Source organism: Erinaceus europaeus, chromosome 12 (assembly GCF_950295315.1).
Source record: "Erinaceus europaeus chromosome 12, mEriEur2.1, whole genome shotgun sequence".
NCBI lineage: Eukaryota > Metazoa > Chordata > Mammalia > Eulipotyphla > Erinaceidae > Erinaceus > Erinaceus europaeus.
In genome coordinates, this window is record NC_080173.1 from 19,807,623 (window position 1) to 19,825,407 (window position 17,785).

The following is a 17,785-nucleotide window of genomic DNA, read 5'->3' on the forward strand; positions in this document are numbered from 1 at the left end:
CCCTGGCGCCCCCTGGCCGCTCTGCCGCCCGAGGTTTCCGGTGAGCGGCTGTGGCCGGTTGTGACGCCTCCCTCCTCCGAGCGGCCGCCTTCTGCTCCTCCTCTGTGGCCCGGGCTCCCTCGGTTCCAGGTGGGACTCGCCCCGCGCCCCGCAACCCGCAGAGCCTCGCCCCGTTCCCCTTCCCTCCCCGCGGCCGCCTTGCTCTGCGCGCCTCTCTCGTCGACGCGCGCGCGGGCGCTCCCGCGGGCTCTGGGCGCGACCTCCCCGGCTGCAGCCTCTCCCTGGACCCGCCGTCGCCAGCCCATCGCCTGCGGCCGCCGGGGAAGCGGGCAGCGCCGAGAAGCTGGACCTGGGCCTCCCTGCCGGCAGCGGTGCGCGGGGCTGCGGGGTGCTCCTGGGGCCGGGTGGAGGGAGGGTACCCTGATGTCTGGTCCGACTCTGCGTTTACCCTGCCCGGGCTCCCAGGCTCTCTGGAGACCAGAGGCTTAGAGGGTGCGGTGCTGGTTGGCGCCCCCCACCTCTGTCCTCCACCTTCCCCCTCCCCACCCCAATCGCAGAGCCGCCAAGGGACTCAGGCGGCCCCTGAGTTGGAGAGTGCAGCATGGTGGCTGCGGGAAGGGCGCTAGCCCCAATCCCTCCCTCCTAGCTTGGTGCCCTTCACTGATGTTTTAGCAGACAGCTTGAGGACCCTGGCATCTCTACATCCTCCTTTCTGACTCTCTTCCCTGCAGACCCTGAGCCTTAAAAGGGACAAGGAGGGGCTGGATGCTTAGGAATCACTGTGGGCCTCATTACTTTTAACTTTTTAATTTTTTAAAAAACACTTTCATTTTTGGATTGAGTCAGAGAGAAACTGAGAGGGGAGGGGGAGATAAAAAAAGTAGACACCCGCAGCACTGCTTCACCACTTGGTGAAACTTCCCCCTGCGGGTAGGGACTGAAGGTTTGAACCCAGGTCCTTGGACATAGTAAGATGGATGCATTACCAAGTGTGCCACTGCTCAGCTCCTGCTTTTAACTTTTAATTTGTTAAACGCCTCCTTTATGTTTCCCCTGGGATGAGCATCCCCTCATTTCATCCCTGATCTTGCTCAGCCTTGTTTTCACCTCTCATAATCTTTTGGGCATTTCCCTTTCTCCCCTCCTTTCCCCTTTTTAGGTCTTGGAAATCCAAAGGCCACAAAGTGGACAGAGCCAGTTGCTTTGTGATGAAGGAAAAAAGTATCTCAGCCACTACAACTTCCATCTAGCAGAGAAGTGCACCCACCCATCTCCTGGAGGGCTTCAGAGAGATCAGGAAGGCTCTCTGCCAGGCCCTGGGGTTGTGCTTCCATGCAGCCACAGCCTGCTCCTTCCTCTAGCTTCTGCAAGTGGGTACGTGCCCCTGCGAACACCAGGCATCTGACCTGAGTTTTTACATTTTTCCCATGACCTCAGTGGTTCTTTATGGATCGGTGAGTTTAGGTATGACAGGAACTTAGTGTAGGGTAATGGACTCGGATAACCAAAGGTTAGAGTTTGGTCCTAGCAATGATTTTTTTTTTTAACTGTAAGAATAAATTAAAGGATAAAACATCCTACCTATTGATCCCTAGGGGGTCAGGTGTGGTTCAGTGAGTAGCATTACAAGTGAATTGTTTGCTCCTAGGCATGTTATTCCTGCTATGTGTCCCGTGACCTGAACTAGTTGCTGCCTGTAGAAAGTTGGCTGTTTCCTTCCTGCTTACACTTAGAATCAGATCTGTAAAGTTACCACCTTGAAGGCGCTGCCACTTTTTTTTTTTTTTTTTTTTTTACATTAAGAAACGGTATCCCAGTGAGCCACTTGTCTGTTTAGGAATTACCTCTTGATGTTATGCTCTCTTTCAATCTTTTCCTTAATTCAGAGTATCACTTGGATGATAGTCTACTCTTGCATCCTGTAAGGGAGTATGTTTTATTTCCAGTAGGTTTCAGATGCCAGAAACATCACAACAGCTTCTGGGTGGTTCTGAAGATTAAAGAGGTAAATATTTTCATTGTAAGTAGAGTTACTGTTACTACTAACATGTATTTTTTAAATTCTATAAAGTTGCTATCAACTCATTGTTGGATGAATGTTCTCATTAAATATATTAATTTAGAGTCCCTTTACAAAAGATAACTATATTCTTTAGAGCAACCTAGAGGAAAATCTACTAGGTTTGTCATTCTACAGGGGAAAAGGATTTCTGCTTGGTGTTCTTACTGATGACTGTTCATTGCTTGGCTTTGGAAATTGAGACTTGATTGAACATAAAAGACTGTTTCTAAAGGTTTCATTATTACTACCCATATCAATGAAGACTGATTTGAAAGCTGGGTTTTCCATTATGCACCAGTACCAGCAGACCTTGCCAGAGACCTTATATATTCCATAAAAGCAGTGGGTCTGTCTATATACACAGAGCTCCTGGCACCTAACAGGTTTGCAATAACTATCAGAGAGAGGAACATTACTCAGTACTGTAGCTGTACTTTGCCCATGAGTCCTTTGACTTTCAAAGGATAGGTCTTAATAGAGATGTTTTTAACTCTAGGTTTGGAGGTTGCTATGTTAATACTGCTTGTCATCGGAATATTGCTTCATGACATCCCACTGAGTGGTCAAGATGAGTCTCCTGAGGCTGAAGGCAGTACAGATACCCCTCTCTTTGACTATGCCAGCATCCACTTGCCAGAAGAACACATTCCCTTCTTTCTTCACAATAATAGACACATTGCCACGCTCTGTAAGAAAGACTCACATTGCCCTTATAAAGTGGGTATTATTTCTTCTACTCTTATTTGTTTTTTAAGATGATAACCTGAACTTGATGGTCAAATTATTCTACCTTTGTAACTGAGTTGTCATGTTTGAGTGACTGAACTTCACCTAAAATCATGTCCTACTCAACAAAATGACATGTAAAAATACATTGGTACCTAACACTATTTTGTATACTCTGTAAATAAATTAAAGGGCACTTGAGGAGTAAAGACCCTCTAGTTAAATGTAACTAAAGAATTTCATGCCCCCCCCTTTCTTAAACTGCACTTGAAAAGGGTTTCTTAGCATTTAATTTAATAACACCTCCACCTCTGTCTCCACATAATTAAGACATTACTGTGGCCTTCCTTCTGTTTTAGGGTTGTTGGAAAGGTCTCAAATTGGAGCCCATTAAGATGTCTCACAAACCTCCCCCTTCTCCCCCAGATCAAAGCTGGGCATTGTGAGAAGCTTCCTTTCCCATAGTGCCAGCACAGGAAGCATATGGAGAAGCTGACCTGGGAATCGGACCAGCACTGCTCCCACGACTATGCAGAAGAGCCCTTTTAAGCTCTCTCACCAAATAGCAGCTACTCAATCTCCCAAGAGCTGCTGACTTGTCCCTCTGTTGGGGGTGGGGGTAGGGGGCTCTGCTGATCTTGCTTGATAAGCAAAGTTGCTGATCCATGTAGTTTAAGTTGTAGTTCTTTTGGTGATGGAATTGCAGTTTGCTTCCTGGGGCTGATTTTAGAACACTTTCCTCACTAAGAATGGCTATTTCAAGAAATTCCAATTCCAATAGTCTTTGGCCATCTAGATAAAATCTAAATTTTTAGCTGGACAACAGACATAGTATTGGGGGGCTTTGATTAAGGATAATTATTAAGAACTCTTGAGACTGCTATTCTTGGAATTTACTGGGGTTATTTTTATGGCATGAAGATGTATAAAATACAAATGTGAAAGTTCAATAAAGATATATTCTCTTCCTGGAAAAAACAAATCTAATAGTATTTTCTAACAGAAGAAAGGAGACAAGTCAAAATGTATACATCTTGTGTTCCAGAAACACTTACAAAATCTAAAGTACTGCTGGGGTTATGAGAAATCCTGCAAACCAGAGTTCAGGTTTGGTTACCCACATTGCAGCTATGTCGACATGGGATGGTAAGTTTTCAGAAGCAGTACCTCCTTCCCTCTAAGTGGTCTTCTTTGTGGTGTATGCTAATGCCCAACTCTCAGGTAGATTTAAAAAAAAATTTTTTTTTGTTTTGTTACCAGGCTTATCGCTGGGGGCTCAGTGCTTCCACCATGAATTGATTGCTCCTGGTAGCCATCCCCACCCTTTTTTGTTCTAATCTAGATACAGAGAAATTAAGAGGACTGGGAGATAGAGGGGGAGGAAGAAAGAGAGAGAGAGAGAGAGAGAGAGAACTGCTTCTCTGTTTGACCATTTATGTAGATTCTTCACTACAGGTGATGACTGGGGGCTTAATTCCAGGTCATATATTCAGTCTACCGGGTGTGCCACTGCCAGGCCCTGAATCTTGGTTTTAAGTAGTGATTCTTTTAGATATTAATTTGCTTACACATTGATGAATTCGACTTGACTGACTTCCCATTTGAGGCAAGAATATTTGTCATTGTCTCTATCAATGTAGAAAACAGTATGACTCATAACACATTTTCCTCCCCAAAGAAAATACAGTAATAGGGGAGTCGGGCGGTAGCGCAGCGGGTTAAGCACACGTGGCGCAAAGCACAAGGACCGGCATAAGGATTCCAGTTCGAGCCCCCGGCTCCCCACCTGCAGGGGAGTTGCTTCACAGGTGGTGAAGCAGGTCTGCAGGTGACTGTCTTTCTCCTTCTCTGTCTTCCCCTTCTCTCTCCATTTCTCTCTGTCCTATCTAACAACAACGACATCAATTACAAGAACAACAATAACTACAACAATAAAACAACTAGGACAACAAAAGGGAATAAATAAATAAATAGAAAAATTTTTTTTTAAAAAAGAAAATACAGTAATAAACATTTTATTGTTTTTAGTTCCAGGTAATCGTAAGTTCATAATTTTTGTTATATATATATGTATATATGTACATATATATGTATATGCACAGGAAAAAGTTTGTATGGAACTTGTTTTGGTAACTTCATGTAGTGAGGGATAGTTTTTAAGAAAATTGTCATGGTTTACTTAAAAATTAAAGCAGTGAGACCAGCAAGCTAGTTCATTTAGTGCAATTGCTTTGTCATACTCACAACCTAGATTTGAGCCTGGCCTCTACCACAATGAAGAAAGCTTCAGTGCTATGGTGTCTCCCATCCCCCCACAACCCCCCACACCTCTCTTTCTACCTCTTTCTTTTTATTTGTAAAAGTAGGCTTGAATGGATCAAACCCCAGTGATGTTGAAAAAAAATTCAAGCAATGATAGACTTTAACTTTAAATAAAATGTTGAAGGAAAAATGTCATGGAAACCTTCTGTTTTTGAGTAGGACAGACACCCTTGAGTCAGCTATGGATATCTTCTGGAAACAGGCTGATTTTGGATATGCTGGTGAGAGACTTGAGGAGATGCACGTGCTTTGCCACTCTAAGGAAATGGTAGGTGTCTAACCTATACGTGAGCATAGTCATTTAAAAATATTTCTGACGTTCACATTGGGACATCAGAACAAGTAAAGTTTATGAAAGTGTTCTCTCAGGAGTCTGGTGGTAGCACAGTGGGTTAAGCGCACGTGGGAAAGCGCAAGGACTGGCGTAAGGATCCCGGTTGTTATATATTGTATTTATTTATTTTAATGAAAGAGATAAAGAAAGAGAGACCAAAGCACTACTCAACCATGGTTTATGGTGGTGCTAGGAATTGAACTTCAGACCTAAGAACCTCAGGCATGAAAGTCTTTTGCAGGAGTCGGGTGGTAGCGCATCAGGTTAAGCGCGTATGGTGCAAAGCGCGTATGGCAGGACCACATTAAGGACCCTGGTTCAAGCCCCCAGCTCCCCACTTGCAGGGGAGTTGCTTCACAGGTGGTGAAGCAGGTCTGCAGGTGTCTATCTTTCTCTCCTCCTCTCTCCATTTCTCTCTGTCCTATCCAACAATGATGACATCAATAACAACAACAATAATAATAACGAAAAATAAATATTTTAAAAAAGAAAGTATTTTGCATAAACATTATGCTGTCTTCCCAGCCTGACTTAGAATTTTTTAAAGATATTTTATTTATTATTGATAGAGGTAGGAAGAGAACCAGAGCACCACTCTGGCATATGCAATGGTGGGGATCAAAACTTGGAACCTCATGCTTGAGAGTCCAACACTTTATTTACTGCACCATCTCTTGGATCGCCATGGATTTTCTTTCTTTCTTTTTTTTTTAATTAATTTTTTTATTTTTGAGAGAGATGCAGAGAGAGACACACACAGAGAAACACCAGAGTACTGCTCAGCTCTGGCTTATGGTGGTGTGGGGGATTGAACCTGGGACTTAGGAGCTTCAGGCATGAGAGTCTGTTTGCATAACCATTATGCTGTCACCCCCACCCTTTTTAAAACTTTTTTTAAAAAGTTCTGTTGCATTTTGAAGCCATGCCCTTGTTTGCACACATATATTAGATAGTCATATTTTGAGGCATTTATCTCATTTCTGGATTTAGAATTGTTTCCCTTAACATGCATGAAAGAATATAAATTGATAAATTGCATCCTGCCTAAAAATATGCCCCTTCTACATTTCTCTATTTGCTTTTATAGCACTTTGCAGTTTACAACAAGCTCTTTAAAATGTGTTAGCTAGTTTATTTTCACAAGAAGGGCAAGTATTACTAATGTCATTTAACCAGAGAGAAAACAGTCTCCAGAGAAGTGGAGCTACTTCTCTTAAGACCACACAGCTGCTATGTAGATGTATATCTAGAATTATCATGCAGGTTTCTGCCTGTGTACTTTCAGCCACACCACATTGCACTCTGAACCAGACTAACCAGACAATGTCAAAGGGCCTCATAGGCGGGTAAGGTGAAGGGAGAAATCGCTCTCTGAGTATAGTGCGTGCTTTGCCATACACATTGCCCAGGTTTGTATCTGGAGCTACATGATGGTGGCACAGCTTGGGGTTAGGGGAACTGGGGGCTGGGTGGTGTCTCTCTGTGTCTGTATAAATGAAGAGTCTTATCTGGGAGTGGTGAAATTGGGCATGTGCATTTTCCTTGCTTCACCAAAAAGGGAGAGAAAGGAGAAGGGGGGACGGAGAGGGAGAGACAGAGAGAGAGAGAAAGAGAGAGAGAGAGAGAGAGAGAGAGAAAGGGAAGCAGGTGGTTTGGAGCAGTAAGTTTGAGAGTAGATTCCATATTGCTTTAAATCTTGCTTCTTGGGACTTGAAACTCAGCCTTTCAGCTCCTTCTGCTCTAAAACGTTGCCTAACGTTACTAGAATAAGCTTAGATCAGATCCTCCATTTAAAATTGCTCCAAGCAGGGTCTAACTCCCCCCACAAAAGGCTTCAGTTAAAGTTTTTAAAGATCTATGAAGTTGTAAGTACTTACAGCTAATTCCCTTCCTGAATCTTTGACATCTCAGGGATCTCCATTATCTCCAAGAACTCTGGAAACTGAGAAGAACAAATTCAGAAACCGCATATACGTTCTGTCGTGCTGTTGAAGGGTGTCACATAGTCAAACTTGAAGTAATTTTAGTAAGATAGATTAGCTTGAAAATGAAAGAAGGCATGGTCATAACCGGCCCTCTTCATGGTGCCTTTAATGGACAGGATTTTTTTTTTTTTTTTTAATAATGATGGATAAGACCACAAGGCCTTAGGCTAAGAGGGGTACAATTCCCACCACCAGAGTTCCGTATCCCTCCCTTCCATTGGAAGCGTTCCTATTCTTTATCCCTCTGGGAGCATGGACCCAGGATCATTATGGGGGTACAGAAGGTAGAAGGTTTGGCTTCTGTAATTGTTTCTCCGCAGGACATGGGCACTAGCAGGTGGATCCATACTCCCAGCCTGTTTCTATCTTTCCCTAGTGGGGCGGGGCTCTGGAGAGGTGGGGTTCCAGGGTACATTGGTGAGGTCCTCTGCTCAGGGAAGGCAGGCTGGAGTCATGGTAGCCTTTGCCACTTGGAGTGCCTGAAAAAGCATTAAGATATAAAGCAAAACAAATTGTTTAATAATCAGAAATCTAAAAATAAGACTATAGCAGATGATATTTGGGGTCTCCATTTTGGAAAAAGCTAGTAGGTCTGTTTTAGGTATATTCCAAAGGGCCCATGACTTTGCTAATTTTTGCCTGAGCCCGACAGCTAACATGCAGGTGGGCTAAAGTTATTGTCTGGGGAGATGGTTTCAGAGTTGGAAATAGGACTAGAAAGCCGGATGTGGGCAGAGAGTAACTCCCAAATATATAAAAAAGTATATAAATATTGTTAACCCATCGATTCGATCTGGGGCCCATATTCAGCATAAGAGCCTGTGTGACCTCTGCATCCCTGTAGGTCTGAGCTCAAATTCTATGGTAATAGCTAGGAACATTTTACGTTGCACTAATTGCAAGACCCGTCTTCCTCAAGTGGCAGAGTATGTTGACCCCACCTCCCTTCAGAGAATGGGGTAGTCTCTACCAACGTTGGCTCACATTGAGGGCAAGGTCCTGTATAGGCCCACAAGAGGGTCTACTATGTTGTTCCTGATGGAGATGACCAGTGACAGTGGAGACAGGGATTTCTTAGAGGTCTTGGCTCATCATGTCTATGTGGGAATCCCAGGATTCCCTGAATGGACAGGGTTTTATATGCTGGACACTGTGGCTGTAGTTTAGCAGTTCATATGAAAAGGGTGAGGAAATAGACACTGCCTTGCCTGGCTTTTCCAGGATGGCTTATAGAATGCTCACCGTGCTGTTAAGAGTTTGACCCCTTACCAACTGTGGATCCCAAAGCACCCTTTGGCCAAGATTAAGACATCATGTTCATTGGGAGACGTGGGAAAAACAATGTGGCATTTAAATCTATAAATAAAATCCAAGCAGATAAGTGGTTTTGAAGCTATCCGTACTTCAGCACAAACCAGGTTGGAAGACATAGAAGCAGTGTCTGGGATTGGACTCTTCTGTGATGTAGAAAATATTCTTGCAGTTTGCTGTTGAGACGGACTCTCACACATTTTATGATTCAAAGGAAGTACCTTTTTAATAAAACTGGCAAGTTTCCCTGCTTGCCTTGCAATTGAACATTTCTGGAATTTACATTCCTCCATGTTTCATTTGGCACTTCTTTGAAAAATTCTTCTTTACATAGCTATGGGGGTAGTAATGGCTCTGATTTTTTTTTTTTTGCCTCCAGGGTTATTGCTGGGGCTCAGTGCCTGCACCATGAATCCACTGCTCCAGGAGGCCATTTTTCCCCCTTTTATTGCCCTTGTTGTGGTTATTATTGTTATTGTTGATGTCGTTTGTTGTTGGATAGGACAGAGAGAAATGGAGAGAGGAGGGGAAGACAGGAGGAGAGAAAGACAGACACCTGCAGACCTGCTTCACCATCTGTGAAGCGACTCCACCGCAGGTGGGGAGCCGGGGGCTGGAACTGGGATCCTTACGCTGGTCCTTGCGCTTTGTGCCAGGTGCACTTAACCTGCTGCGCTATCGCCCGACCCCCTGATTTTTTTTTTTAAAGTAAGGGCTGAACTGAACAACACATCTTTTAGTTTTACTATTTGAGGTGATGCCAATAAAACACTTGAGAGTTCTTAGTTATCTGAAAGTGTTCAAATTGGCAAACGTATGCTTGACTAGTTCAACTGGGGAGGAGAAAAATCTTTACATAAAACCATTCTTTGGGAAGCTTTTCTTATCACATTGTATGGTTTGAACTAGAAGGTATACAAGTTGTCAGCAGGTCTCTCAAATGTGGGTGTGTCCTCAGAATGTTAATGCTTGCAATTAACTGTTTTCTTTTTTCTCAAACCTAATTTCAGAATGACTCAAATCTGGCATGTACCCGTTATCTTCAGTATTGTAGAGCATCCAATCTCTACCTTGACTTAAGAAACATCAAGAGAAGCAACGACAGGTACTTAATAAGTTGATGTTAAAAATCCAATGGAGGGAGTCGGGTGGTAGCACAGCGGGTTAAGCACACGTGGCGCGAAGCACACGACCGGTTTAAGGCTCCTGGTTCGAGCCCCGGGCTCCCCACCGCAGGGAAGTCCCTTCACAAATGGTGAAGCAGGTCTGCAGGTGTGTCTACCTTTCTCTCCTTCTCTCTGTCTTCCCCTCCTCTCTCCATTTCTCTCTGTCCTATCCAACAATGATGATAAGAATAACTACAACAATAAAACAACAAGGGCAACAAAAGGGAATAAATAAATAAATAAATATTTTTAAAAAATCCAATGGAAAGGTTGGAGGAATAGATAACCAGGTAGGGTTCCTGGTTTGCCATGTATGCAACCCTGGTACCACATGGGAGTGTCATGGCACTGGGTCTCTTGATACGGTGATATCGCTCCTCTGTCTATCTGAGTGAAAAAGCAGGCTAGGAGCAATGAAACCATAAATACAGAGCTCCAGTTTGTGAAAAGAAAAAACCCAATGACAATTCTGAACTATTTTCAGATTCAGGAATATGCCTTAGATTTATTTTATAATAATATTACCATGAGTGTAGAGGGTGTGTGTGTGTGTATAGACCCAAATTGACCGCAATTATTATTGTGAAGTTATACCTGGGGACAGGTTCCTTACAGGGTTCTGCTAGTTTTCTATCTATCTAAACATTCTTTTTTAAAAAGATTTTATTTACTTATTAATGAGAAAGATAGGAGGAGAGAGAAAGAACCAGATATCACTCTGGCACATGTGCTCCTGGGGATCGAACTCATACCTCATGCTTGAGAGTCCAAAGCTTTATCACTGCACCACCTCCCAAACCACTCTATTTAAACATTCTATTAGAAAAAGTTAGATTCATGGAAAAATCAGTTTTGGAAAATCGCAAGCCACCTCAGTTACAATCAATGTGCTTGAATCATGAAAAAAAAATCCTGAACTCAGCTTAATTTTATATTCTCCCTAGGTTTAAGGAAGGTTTTTTCCAGAGTGGTGAAATTGGAGGACACTGTAAGCTTGATAGTCGTACATTGATGTCTGAAGGTCAGCGCAAAAGCCCTCTGCAGTCTTGGTGAGATTTAAAAAGAAAATATATCTGTATATTTCTTTCTATGGTGGTTTTTGTTATTCCTGACACTTGAGGATTTTGGTAGGGATTTTCAAATGTTACATCACTTGTAGATAACATGGCATGAACTACCAGCATATGGTGGTTGTAAAGTGAACCCGTCATTTGTATATGAATTAAATATATGTTTATAGAATACTAGGGAGTAAAAAATGGAAATTAAAAGTAAAAAAAATATTAGGAGGTATATGATATAGTACTGACTATTTGCTATCAAAAAAATGATCAGTTCAAAATGAGTTTTGAATAACTCCTCATCATGTGTTTTGGACAATACATTTAAAAATCATACACATAAAATTACATAACAAACATTTAGAATAATGTACTGGAGACTATGGAAAACCTACCAGTGTAACACTGCTTCCTCCTCCTCTTCTTCTTCTGCTTTTTTTTTTTTTTTTTCTTCCCTTTCACAAGAGCACTGCTCAGCTCTGGCTCATGGTGTGGGCCGAAGAAGCTCAGAACCTCAGGCATGAAAGTTATTTGTATAACCACCATGCTGCCTTCCAGCCCAGTGTTAATTCATACCACATCCAAAACAGACCATCTTCAGCACCCTAGGACCTTTCTCAACTGTCCTTTTTAAAACTATAAATTTCCCTGACTTTTTATCAGGGAAACTTTATATGACTTTGGGAAGATATTTTGATTTAAAACACTTATAAGATTCAGTGCACTGTATAGTCTAACAAAAAAAAAAGTAAATATATAATATAAAATATAAGTATAAATATATATGCCAGTTCCAAAAGTTAAGTAATTAGAATACTTTATTTACTTTAAATATTTATTTATTTATTCCCTTTTGCTGCCCTTGTTGTTTTATTGTCATAGTTATTATTGTTGTTGTTATTGGTGTCATCATTATTGGGTAAGACAGAGAGAAATGGAGAAAGGAGAGGAAGAAGAGAGGGAAAGAGACAGACACCTGCAGACCTGCTTCACCACCTGTAAAGCGACTCCCTTGCAGGTGGGGAGCCGGGGGCTTGAACCGGGATCCTTACTCTGGTCCTTGCGCTTTGCAACATTTGCACTTAACCTGCTGCCTTATTGCCCGACTCCCGGAATCAGAATACATTAAAGAACTTATTTAAAAATAATTTTAGACTTCTGGAAGTTTAAAACAGTATAAGAAGCTCCCACTGCGCCCTTAATCCAGCTTCCTCTAATGATAACATCTGACAAGATCATAATCATAACAATGATGATCGGAAACAGGAAGTTGGCATTGGCACAATATTTTTATTTAAACACAGTTGATATCACCAGTGCTTATAAATGCCCATTTAAAACTGTATAATTCTCCCAAACCAAGAGACCCCTCACAGAATGGGAGAAGATCTTTACATGCCATACGTCAGACAAGAGTTTAATAACCAACATATATAAAGAACTTGCCAAACTCAACAACAAGGCAACAAATAACCCCATCCAAAAGTGGGGAGAGGACTTGGACAGAATATTCACCACAGAAGAGATCCAAAAGGCTGAGAAACACATGAGAAAATGTTCCAAGTCTCTGATTGTCAGAGAAATGCAAATAAAGACAACAGTGAGATACCACTTCACTCCTGTGAGAATGTCATACATCAGAAAAGGTAACAGCAGCAAATGTTGGAGAGGGTGTGGGGTCAAAGGAACCCTCCTACACTGCTGGGCCAATATCAATTGGTCCAACCTCTGTGGAGAACAGTCTGGAGAACTCTCAGAAGGCTAGAAATGAACCTACTGTATGACCCTGCAATTCCTCTCCTGCAATTCCTCTCCTGGAGATATAGCCTAAGGAACCCAACATGTCCATCCAAAAAGATCTGTGTACACATATGTTCTTGGCAGCACAATTTGTAATAGCCAAAACCTGGAAGCAACCCAGGTGTCCAACAACAGATGAGTGGCTGAGCAAGTTGTGGTATATATACACAATGGAATACTACTCAGCTGTAAAAAATGGTGACTTCACCGTTTTTAGCCGATCTTGGATGGACCTTGAAAAATTCATGTTAAGTGAAATAAGTCAGAAACAGAAGGATGAATATGGGATGTTCTCACTCTCAGTAGAACCTGAAATGGATTTGGCATATCCCACCAAAGTAAAAGACTCTGGGGTGGGTGGGTGGGGAGAATACAGGTCCATGAAGGATTCAGAGGACCTAGTGGGGGTTGTATTGTTATATGGGAAACTGGGGAATGTTATGCATGTACAAACTATTGTATTTACTGTTGAATGTTAAACATTAATTCCCCAATAAAGAAATAAAAAAATAAAACTGTATAATTCTGTGAAATAAATACTATATGCCTAGGAGCTAGTAACCAGTGCTGGATACAGAACTATTCTGTCACTATAGAGAAACCCTCATCCTATCCCTCTACAGTAGTAGGGCACTCATTTTTAAAAAAATAATTTTTAAAAAAATTTATTTCTTTATTGGGGAATTAATGTCTTATATTCAACAGTAAATACAATAGTTTGTATATGCACAACATCCCCCAGTTTCCCATTAACAATACAACCATACTATTAATATTTGAAGTTAAACATTCATGCTAGTAAGTCATTCAAAATTTGTAAGCATTTTATAGTCTTCAGTGCAGTAGCTTGATTTAATAAACTTGTGTGACAGTAATGGGCATTTTGGTTCCAGTCTTAAAATACTCCATTTTGATATCTGGTGTTTGATTCCTAGTGCATTTTATTATCATGGTCTTACTTAAGGTGTATTTGTATTAGTTACTTAGTTGCTATGTGCTACATTACTCCAAAGTATATGATACAGATATAGATAGGAAGTCAACCCATATCTATGACCTTGGGAGAACTATTGAAATTTGCTGGAGGGGGATGGGGACACAGAACTCACAGTGGGAACAATGTGGAATTATACCCCTATTAGTTTATGATTTTGTAAATTATATTAAATCACTAGTAAAAAACAAATTAAATAAAATGTTTTTAAAAATAGAGACTGATGAGTGGGCCAGGCAGTGGCACATGCAGTTAAATGCACTTATTGCCAAGCACAAGAACCTGGGTTTGAGTCCCTTTCCCTACCTGCAGGGGTTCACTTCACAAGTGGTGAAGCAGGGCTGCAAGTGCCTTTCTTTCCCCTTCTCCATTTCCTCTTCCTCTCTCAATGTCTCTCTCTGTCCTATCTAATAAAAATTAGGGGGAAAAAAGGGGGGGTGCCGCCAGGAGCAGTGGATTGTGCTGGCACGGAGCCCCAACAATAACCCTTGTGGTAAAAAAAAAAAAGGAGGAGGAGGAGAAGAAAGATAGGTAGGTAGATAGATAGACAGACAGACACATGATCAAACTAGTAGTGGCCTCAGCTTTTGTATGTCCTAATTGCTGAGGTGATGCACATTTTTTCCTGCCATATTCTGTTCATCAGAAGTGAATCACCAAGTCCAGCTCACTCTCCAGGGGCAGGAATTAATCTCTCCTTCCTCAGTGGAGAACTAGCAAAGGATTTGCAGACATAGTTTTGCAACTACCATAATATTTCATCATTGTGGGTATTTATAAGGACCTCTGTGTTATCTCATAATATTTCATCATTGTGGGTATTTTTAAGGACCTCTGTGTTATTTATTTGACCTCAAATGTAGTCTCAAAAGAAAATTGCAATCTTTCATGTTAATTGAATATTTCTATGTGTCTGTGATTGTCTTCTTTAATCTGGATGTCATATTCTGTAGTTTTCAAAGACATCTTTTCAGAAACAAATTTTCCTCTTTCTTTTTTTTCTTCTGGGAAATCTAGTTGTCTGCTGTCTTTCAAAGACACCCATAATTCTTAGAATGTCCTCTTTCTCAGAACCCAAAAGATGCATTACCAGAGATTCTGGGATATTGCTATTTTTGAGCCTCCTCAGACTCAATAGGAAATTAAAAAAAAAAAATTTATTTATTTTCCCTTTTGTTGCCCTTTTTTATTGTTATAGTTATTATTGTTGTTGTTATTGATGTCATCGTTGGTAGATAGGACAGAGTGAAATGGAGACAGGAGGGGAAGACAGAGAGGGGGAGAGAAAGACAGACACAGGCAGACCTGCTTCACCACCTGTGAAGCAACTCCCCTGCAGGTAGGGAGCTGGGGGCTCGAACGGGGATCCTTATGCTGGTCCTTGTGCTTTGTGCCATGTGCGCTTAACCTGCTGTGCTACGGACCGACTCCCTCTATAGGAAATCTTTTTGAATCTTAACACTTCATTGATAGACTTTGGCCAATTCCATGTGTAATTTTTTCCCCCCCTTTGGAAAGTTTTCACTTCATCCTGCATAATAGGCTGGTTTAAAAGTCTTTTTGGTCCTTGTTTCTCCTTTGCTTTTAGAGAAGTAATAAAATGTTTGAGAAGTTCCACTTACTTTGGTAAGAGCATTACCCTAGAAATAATGACCCCTATTGAATAGATTCCATGTTAGAATGTTGTTATAGGGAGTTTAACAGTATCTCTTTACAAGTTTCTCCTATTCATGATTTCAGGTTTGCTGAGCTACAAAGCTATACTCAACTCAATTTCAGACCCATTGATGACACTAAATGTGATCTGGTTGTTAAAAAACCAACCTATTTCATGAAATTAGATGCAGGTGAGAACCCAATTTATCTGTTACTTATTTACTGGTTAATGAGACTTTGTTCCCTTTTTGATATACTTATGTAGTTGTTTATGAATTGTTGGCAAGGAGTATGACACTAAAAATTGGATTTGTTCCTTGCTTTCTTGCATCTGAATAAATGAACTAGTTTGAACTTCCCATTATTTTATATCTTTATTATTTTAAAATAAACCTTTATGTTTATGTCAGCTGGCTCAGTCAAACTTGAAAGATGAGAGAAGAAGGCATACGTAACTAAATTTACACTGTCTGGTTTCTCTAACCACTTGATTTAGGTTTTAATGTCCTCTGTGTACTGTGGTTGGGAATGGAATGTCCATGACCTTTTCTGGTTGACTTTTTATCATGTGACTAAAGTGAACTTAAAATTCTTCTGGAGGTTAACACTTCTGTCAGTATCTTTTATTCTATTAATTTTTTAAAGTTAAGCTTATTTCCCCCATTAATTTATACAGCATATCTCAATTCTCAAGCACCACTGGTTGTACTAGAGAGAAGAAGCACACTTTGTATTGCATTCTTTCTCTCACTACATTGCAATGGTGATTACTATGCTGCAATATATCAATATTCATGGGAGACAACTTCCAGTGAAATACAGAGAGATCTCTGTCATGAATATTTCAGGACCAATACAGTTTATTGTTCATGTTTTTAATGTCCTCTGCTTACATGAAGTCAGAATTCTTACATTATAGAGTCTTAGGGTTAGAAGACACCTTTAGGTTTTTGAAATCTGCATAAGTAAAAATTGTATGTTCACGTTAATTCATATGCAAATGAAAAGGGATAAAGAAAACAATGTGATCTCCCTGTGGTAGTTGGATATACATGAACTGTTACATTTATATAAACACTGAGTGAGGTATATGAAGGAGAAATGACAGGTGATATGCCATATTTTTTCTTTTTCTTCTTCTTTTTTTTTTTTAACCAGAGCACTGTTCAGCTCTGGCATATGGTGGTGCAGAGGATTGAACCTGGGACTTTAGAGCCTCAGGCATGAGAGTCTCTTTGCATAACCTTTATGCTATCTGCCTCCACCCCATTTCTTTTCTTTCTTTTTTTTTTTTAAATATTTATTCCCTTTTGTCACCCTGATTTTTAAATTTTTGTTGTTTTTGATGTCATTGTTGGATAGGACAGAGAGAATTGGAGAGAGGAGGGGAAAACAGAGAGAGGGAGAGAAAGACACTTGCAGACCTGCTTCACTGCTTGTGAAGCAACTCCCCTGCACTGCAAGTGGGGGGTCTTGAACCGGGATCCTTAGGCCAGTCCTTGTGCTTTGCGCCACCTGCGCTTAACCTGCTGCGCTACCACCCAATTCCCCACCCCATTTCTTTTCTTATTGGAAGAATGAGTGTTCTTTAGTTCAAGACTCATTTCAGGGCACATTTTTTCTTTTTTTAAAATTTTTTAAAATTACTTTTTAATTATTATTATTACTTTGCTTCCAGGGTTATCTCTGGGGCTTGGTTCCTGTACTATGAATCCACTGCTCTTGTGGCCTTTTTTTTTTTTTTTTTTTAAAGATAGGACAGAAGGACAGAGAGAAATTGAAAGGGAAAGGGAAGGTAGAGAGGGAGAGAGAAAGATAGACACTTGCAGACCTATTTGTGAAGTGACCCTGCAGGTGGAGAGTCAGGGGCACAAACTGGCACTTAGTATTGTGTGCACTTAACCTGGTGTGCCACCGAGGTGGCAATTTTTTTTCTTTTCTTTTTTATTGAGGGGATTAGTGGTTTACAGTAAATACAGTTGTCGGTACCTATATAACTTGCCAGGCTTGGAGTCACTTTTAGATACATATCTTTAATGTTATCTTTATTCCCTTTTGTTGCCCTTGTTGTTTTATTGTTGTAGTTATTATTGTAGTTATTGATATTGTTGTTGGATAGGACAGAGAGAAATGGAGAGAGGAGGGGGAGAGAAAGATAGACACCTGCAGACCTGCTTCACCGCTTGTGAAGTGACTCCCCTGCAGGTGGGGAGCTGGGGGCTCAAATCAGGATCCTTTCGCTGGTCCTTGCACTTTGTGCCACCTGCGCTTAACCCGCTGCACTACCACCTGACTCTCTAATTTTTTACTGTTAGAGGAAAAACTAAAGCTTTATCAACACATGGCTTATGGAAGGCTGAGTTGGGAT

At 41.1% G+C, this 17,785-nt stretch overlaps 1 protein-coding gene across 8 annotated transcripts in view; it reads left to right on the top strand.

Annotated features, from left to right (window-relative positions):
• Positions 1-10: 10 nt before the first annotated feature.
• Positions 11-17,785, top strand: part of EOGT (EGF domain specific O-linked N-acetylglucosamine transferase) — a 44,286-nt gene continuing 26,511 nt past the window's right edge. The window contains exons 1-9 of one of the 8 annotated variants that reach the window (XM_060202899.1): positions 11-129; positions 1,160-1,374; positions 1,950-2,005; positions 2,559-2,779; positions 3,834-3,934; positions 5,270-5,378; positions 9,751-9,845; positions 10,851-10,955; positions 15,502-15,608. In XM_060202899.1, the coding sequence (XP_060058882.1) occupies positions 2,573-2,779; positions 3,834-3,934; positions 5,270-5,378; positions 9,751-9,845; positions 10,851-10,955; positions 15,502-15,608 (724 nt within the window). In that variant the 5' untranslated portion in view covers positions 11-129; positions 1,160-1,374; positions 1,950-2,005; positions 2,559-2,572. Of the gene's footprint in view, positions 372-1,159; positions 1,375-1,949; positions 2,006-2,558; positions 2,780-3,833; positions 3,935-5,269; positions 5,379-9,750; positions 9,846-10,850; positions 10,956-15,501; positions 15,609-17,785 lie in introns of all 8 variants that reach the window. The other 7 variants (XM_060202898.1, XM_016188246.2, XM_060202900.1 and 4 more) reach the window with 7 other exon arrangements.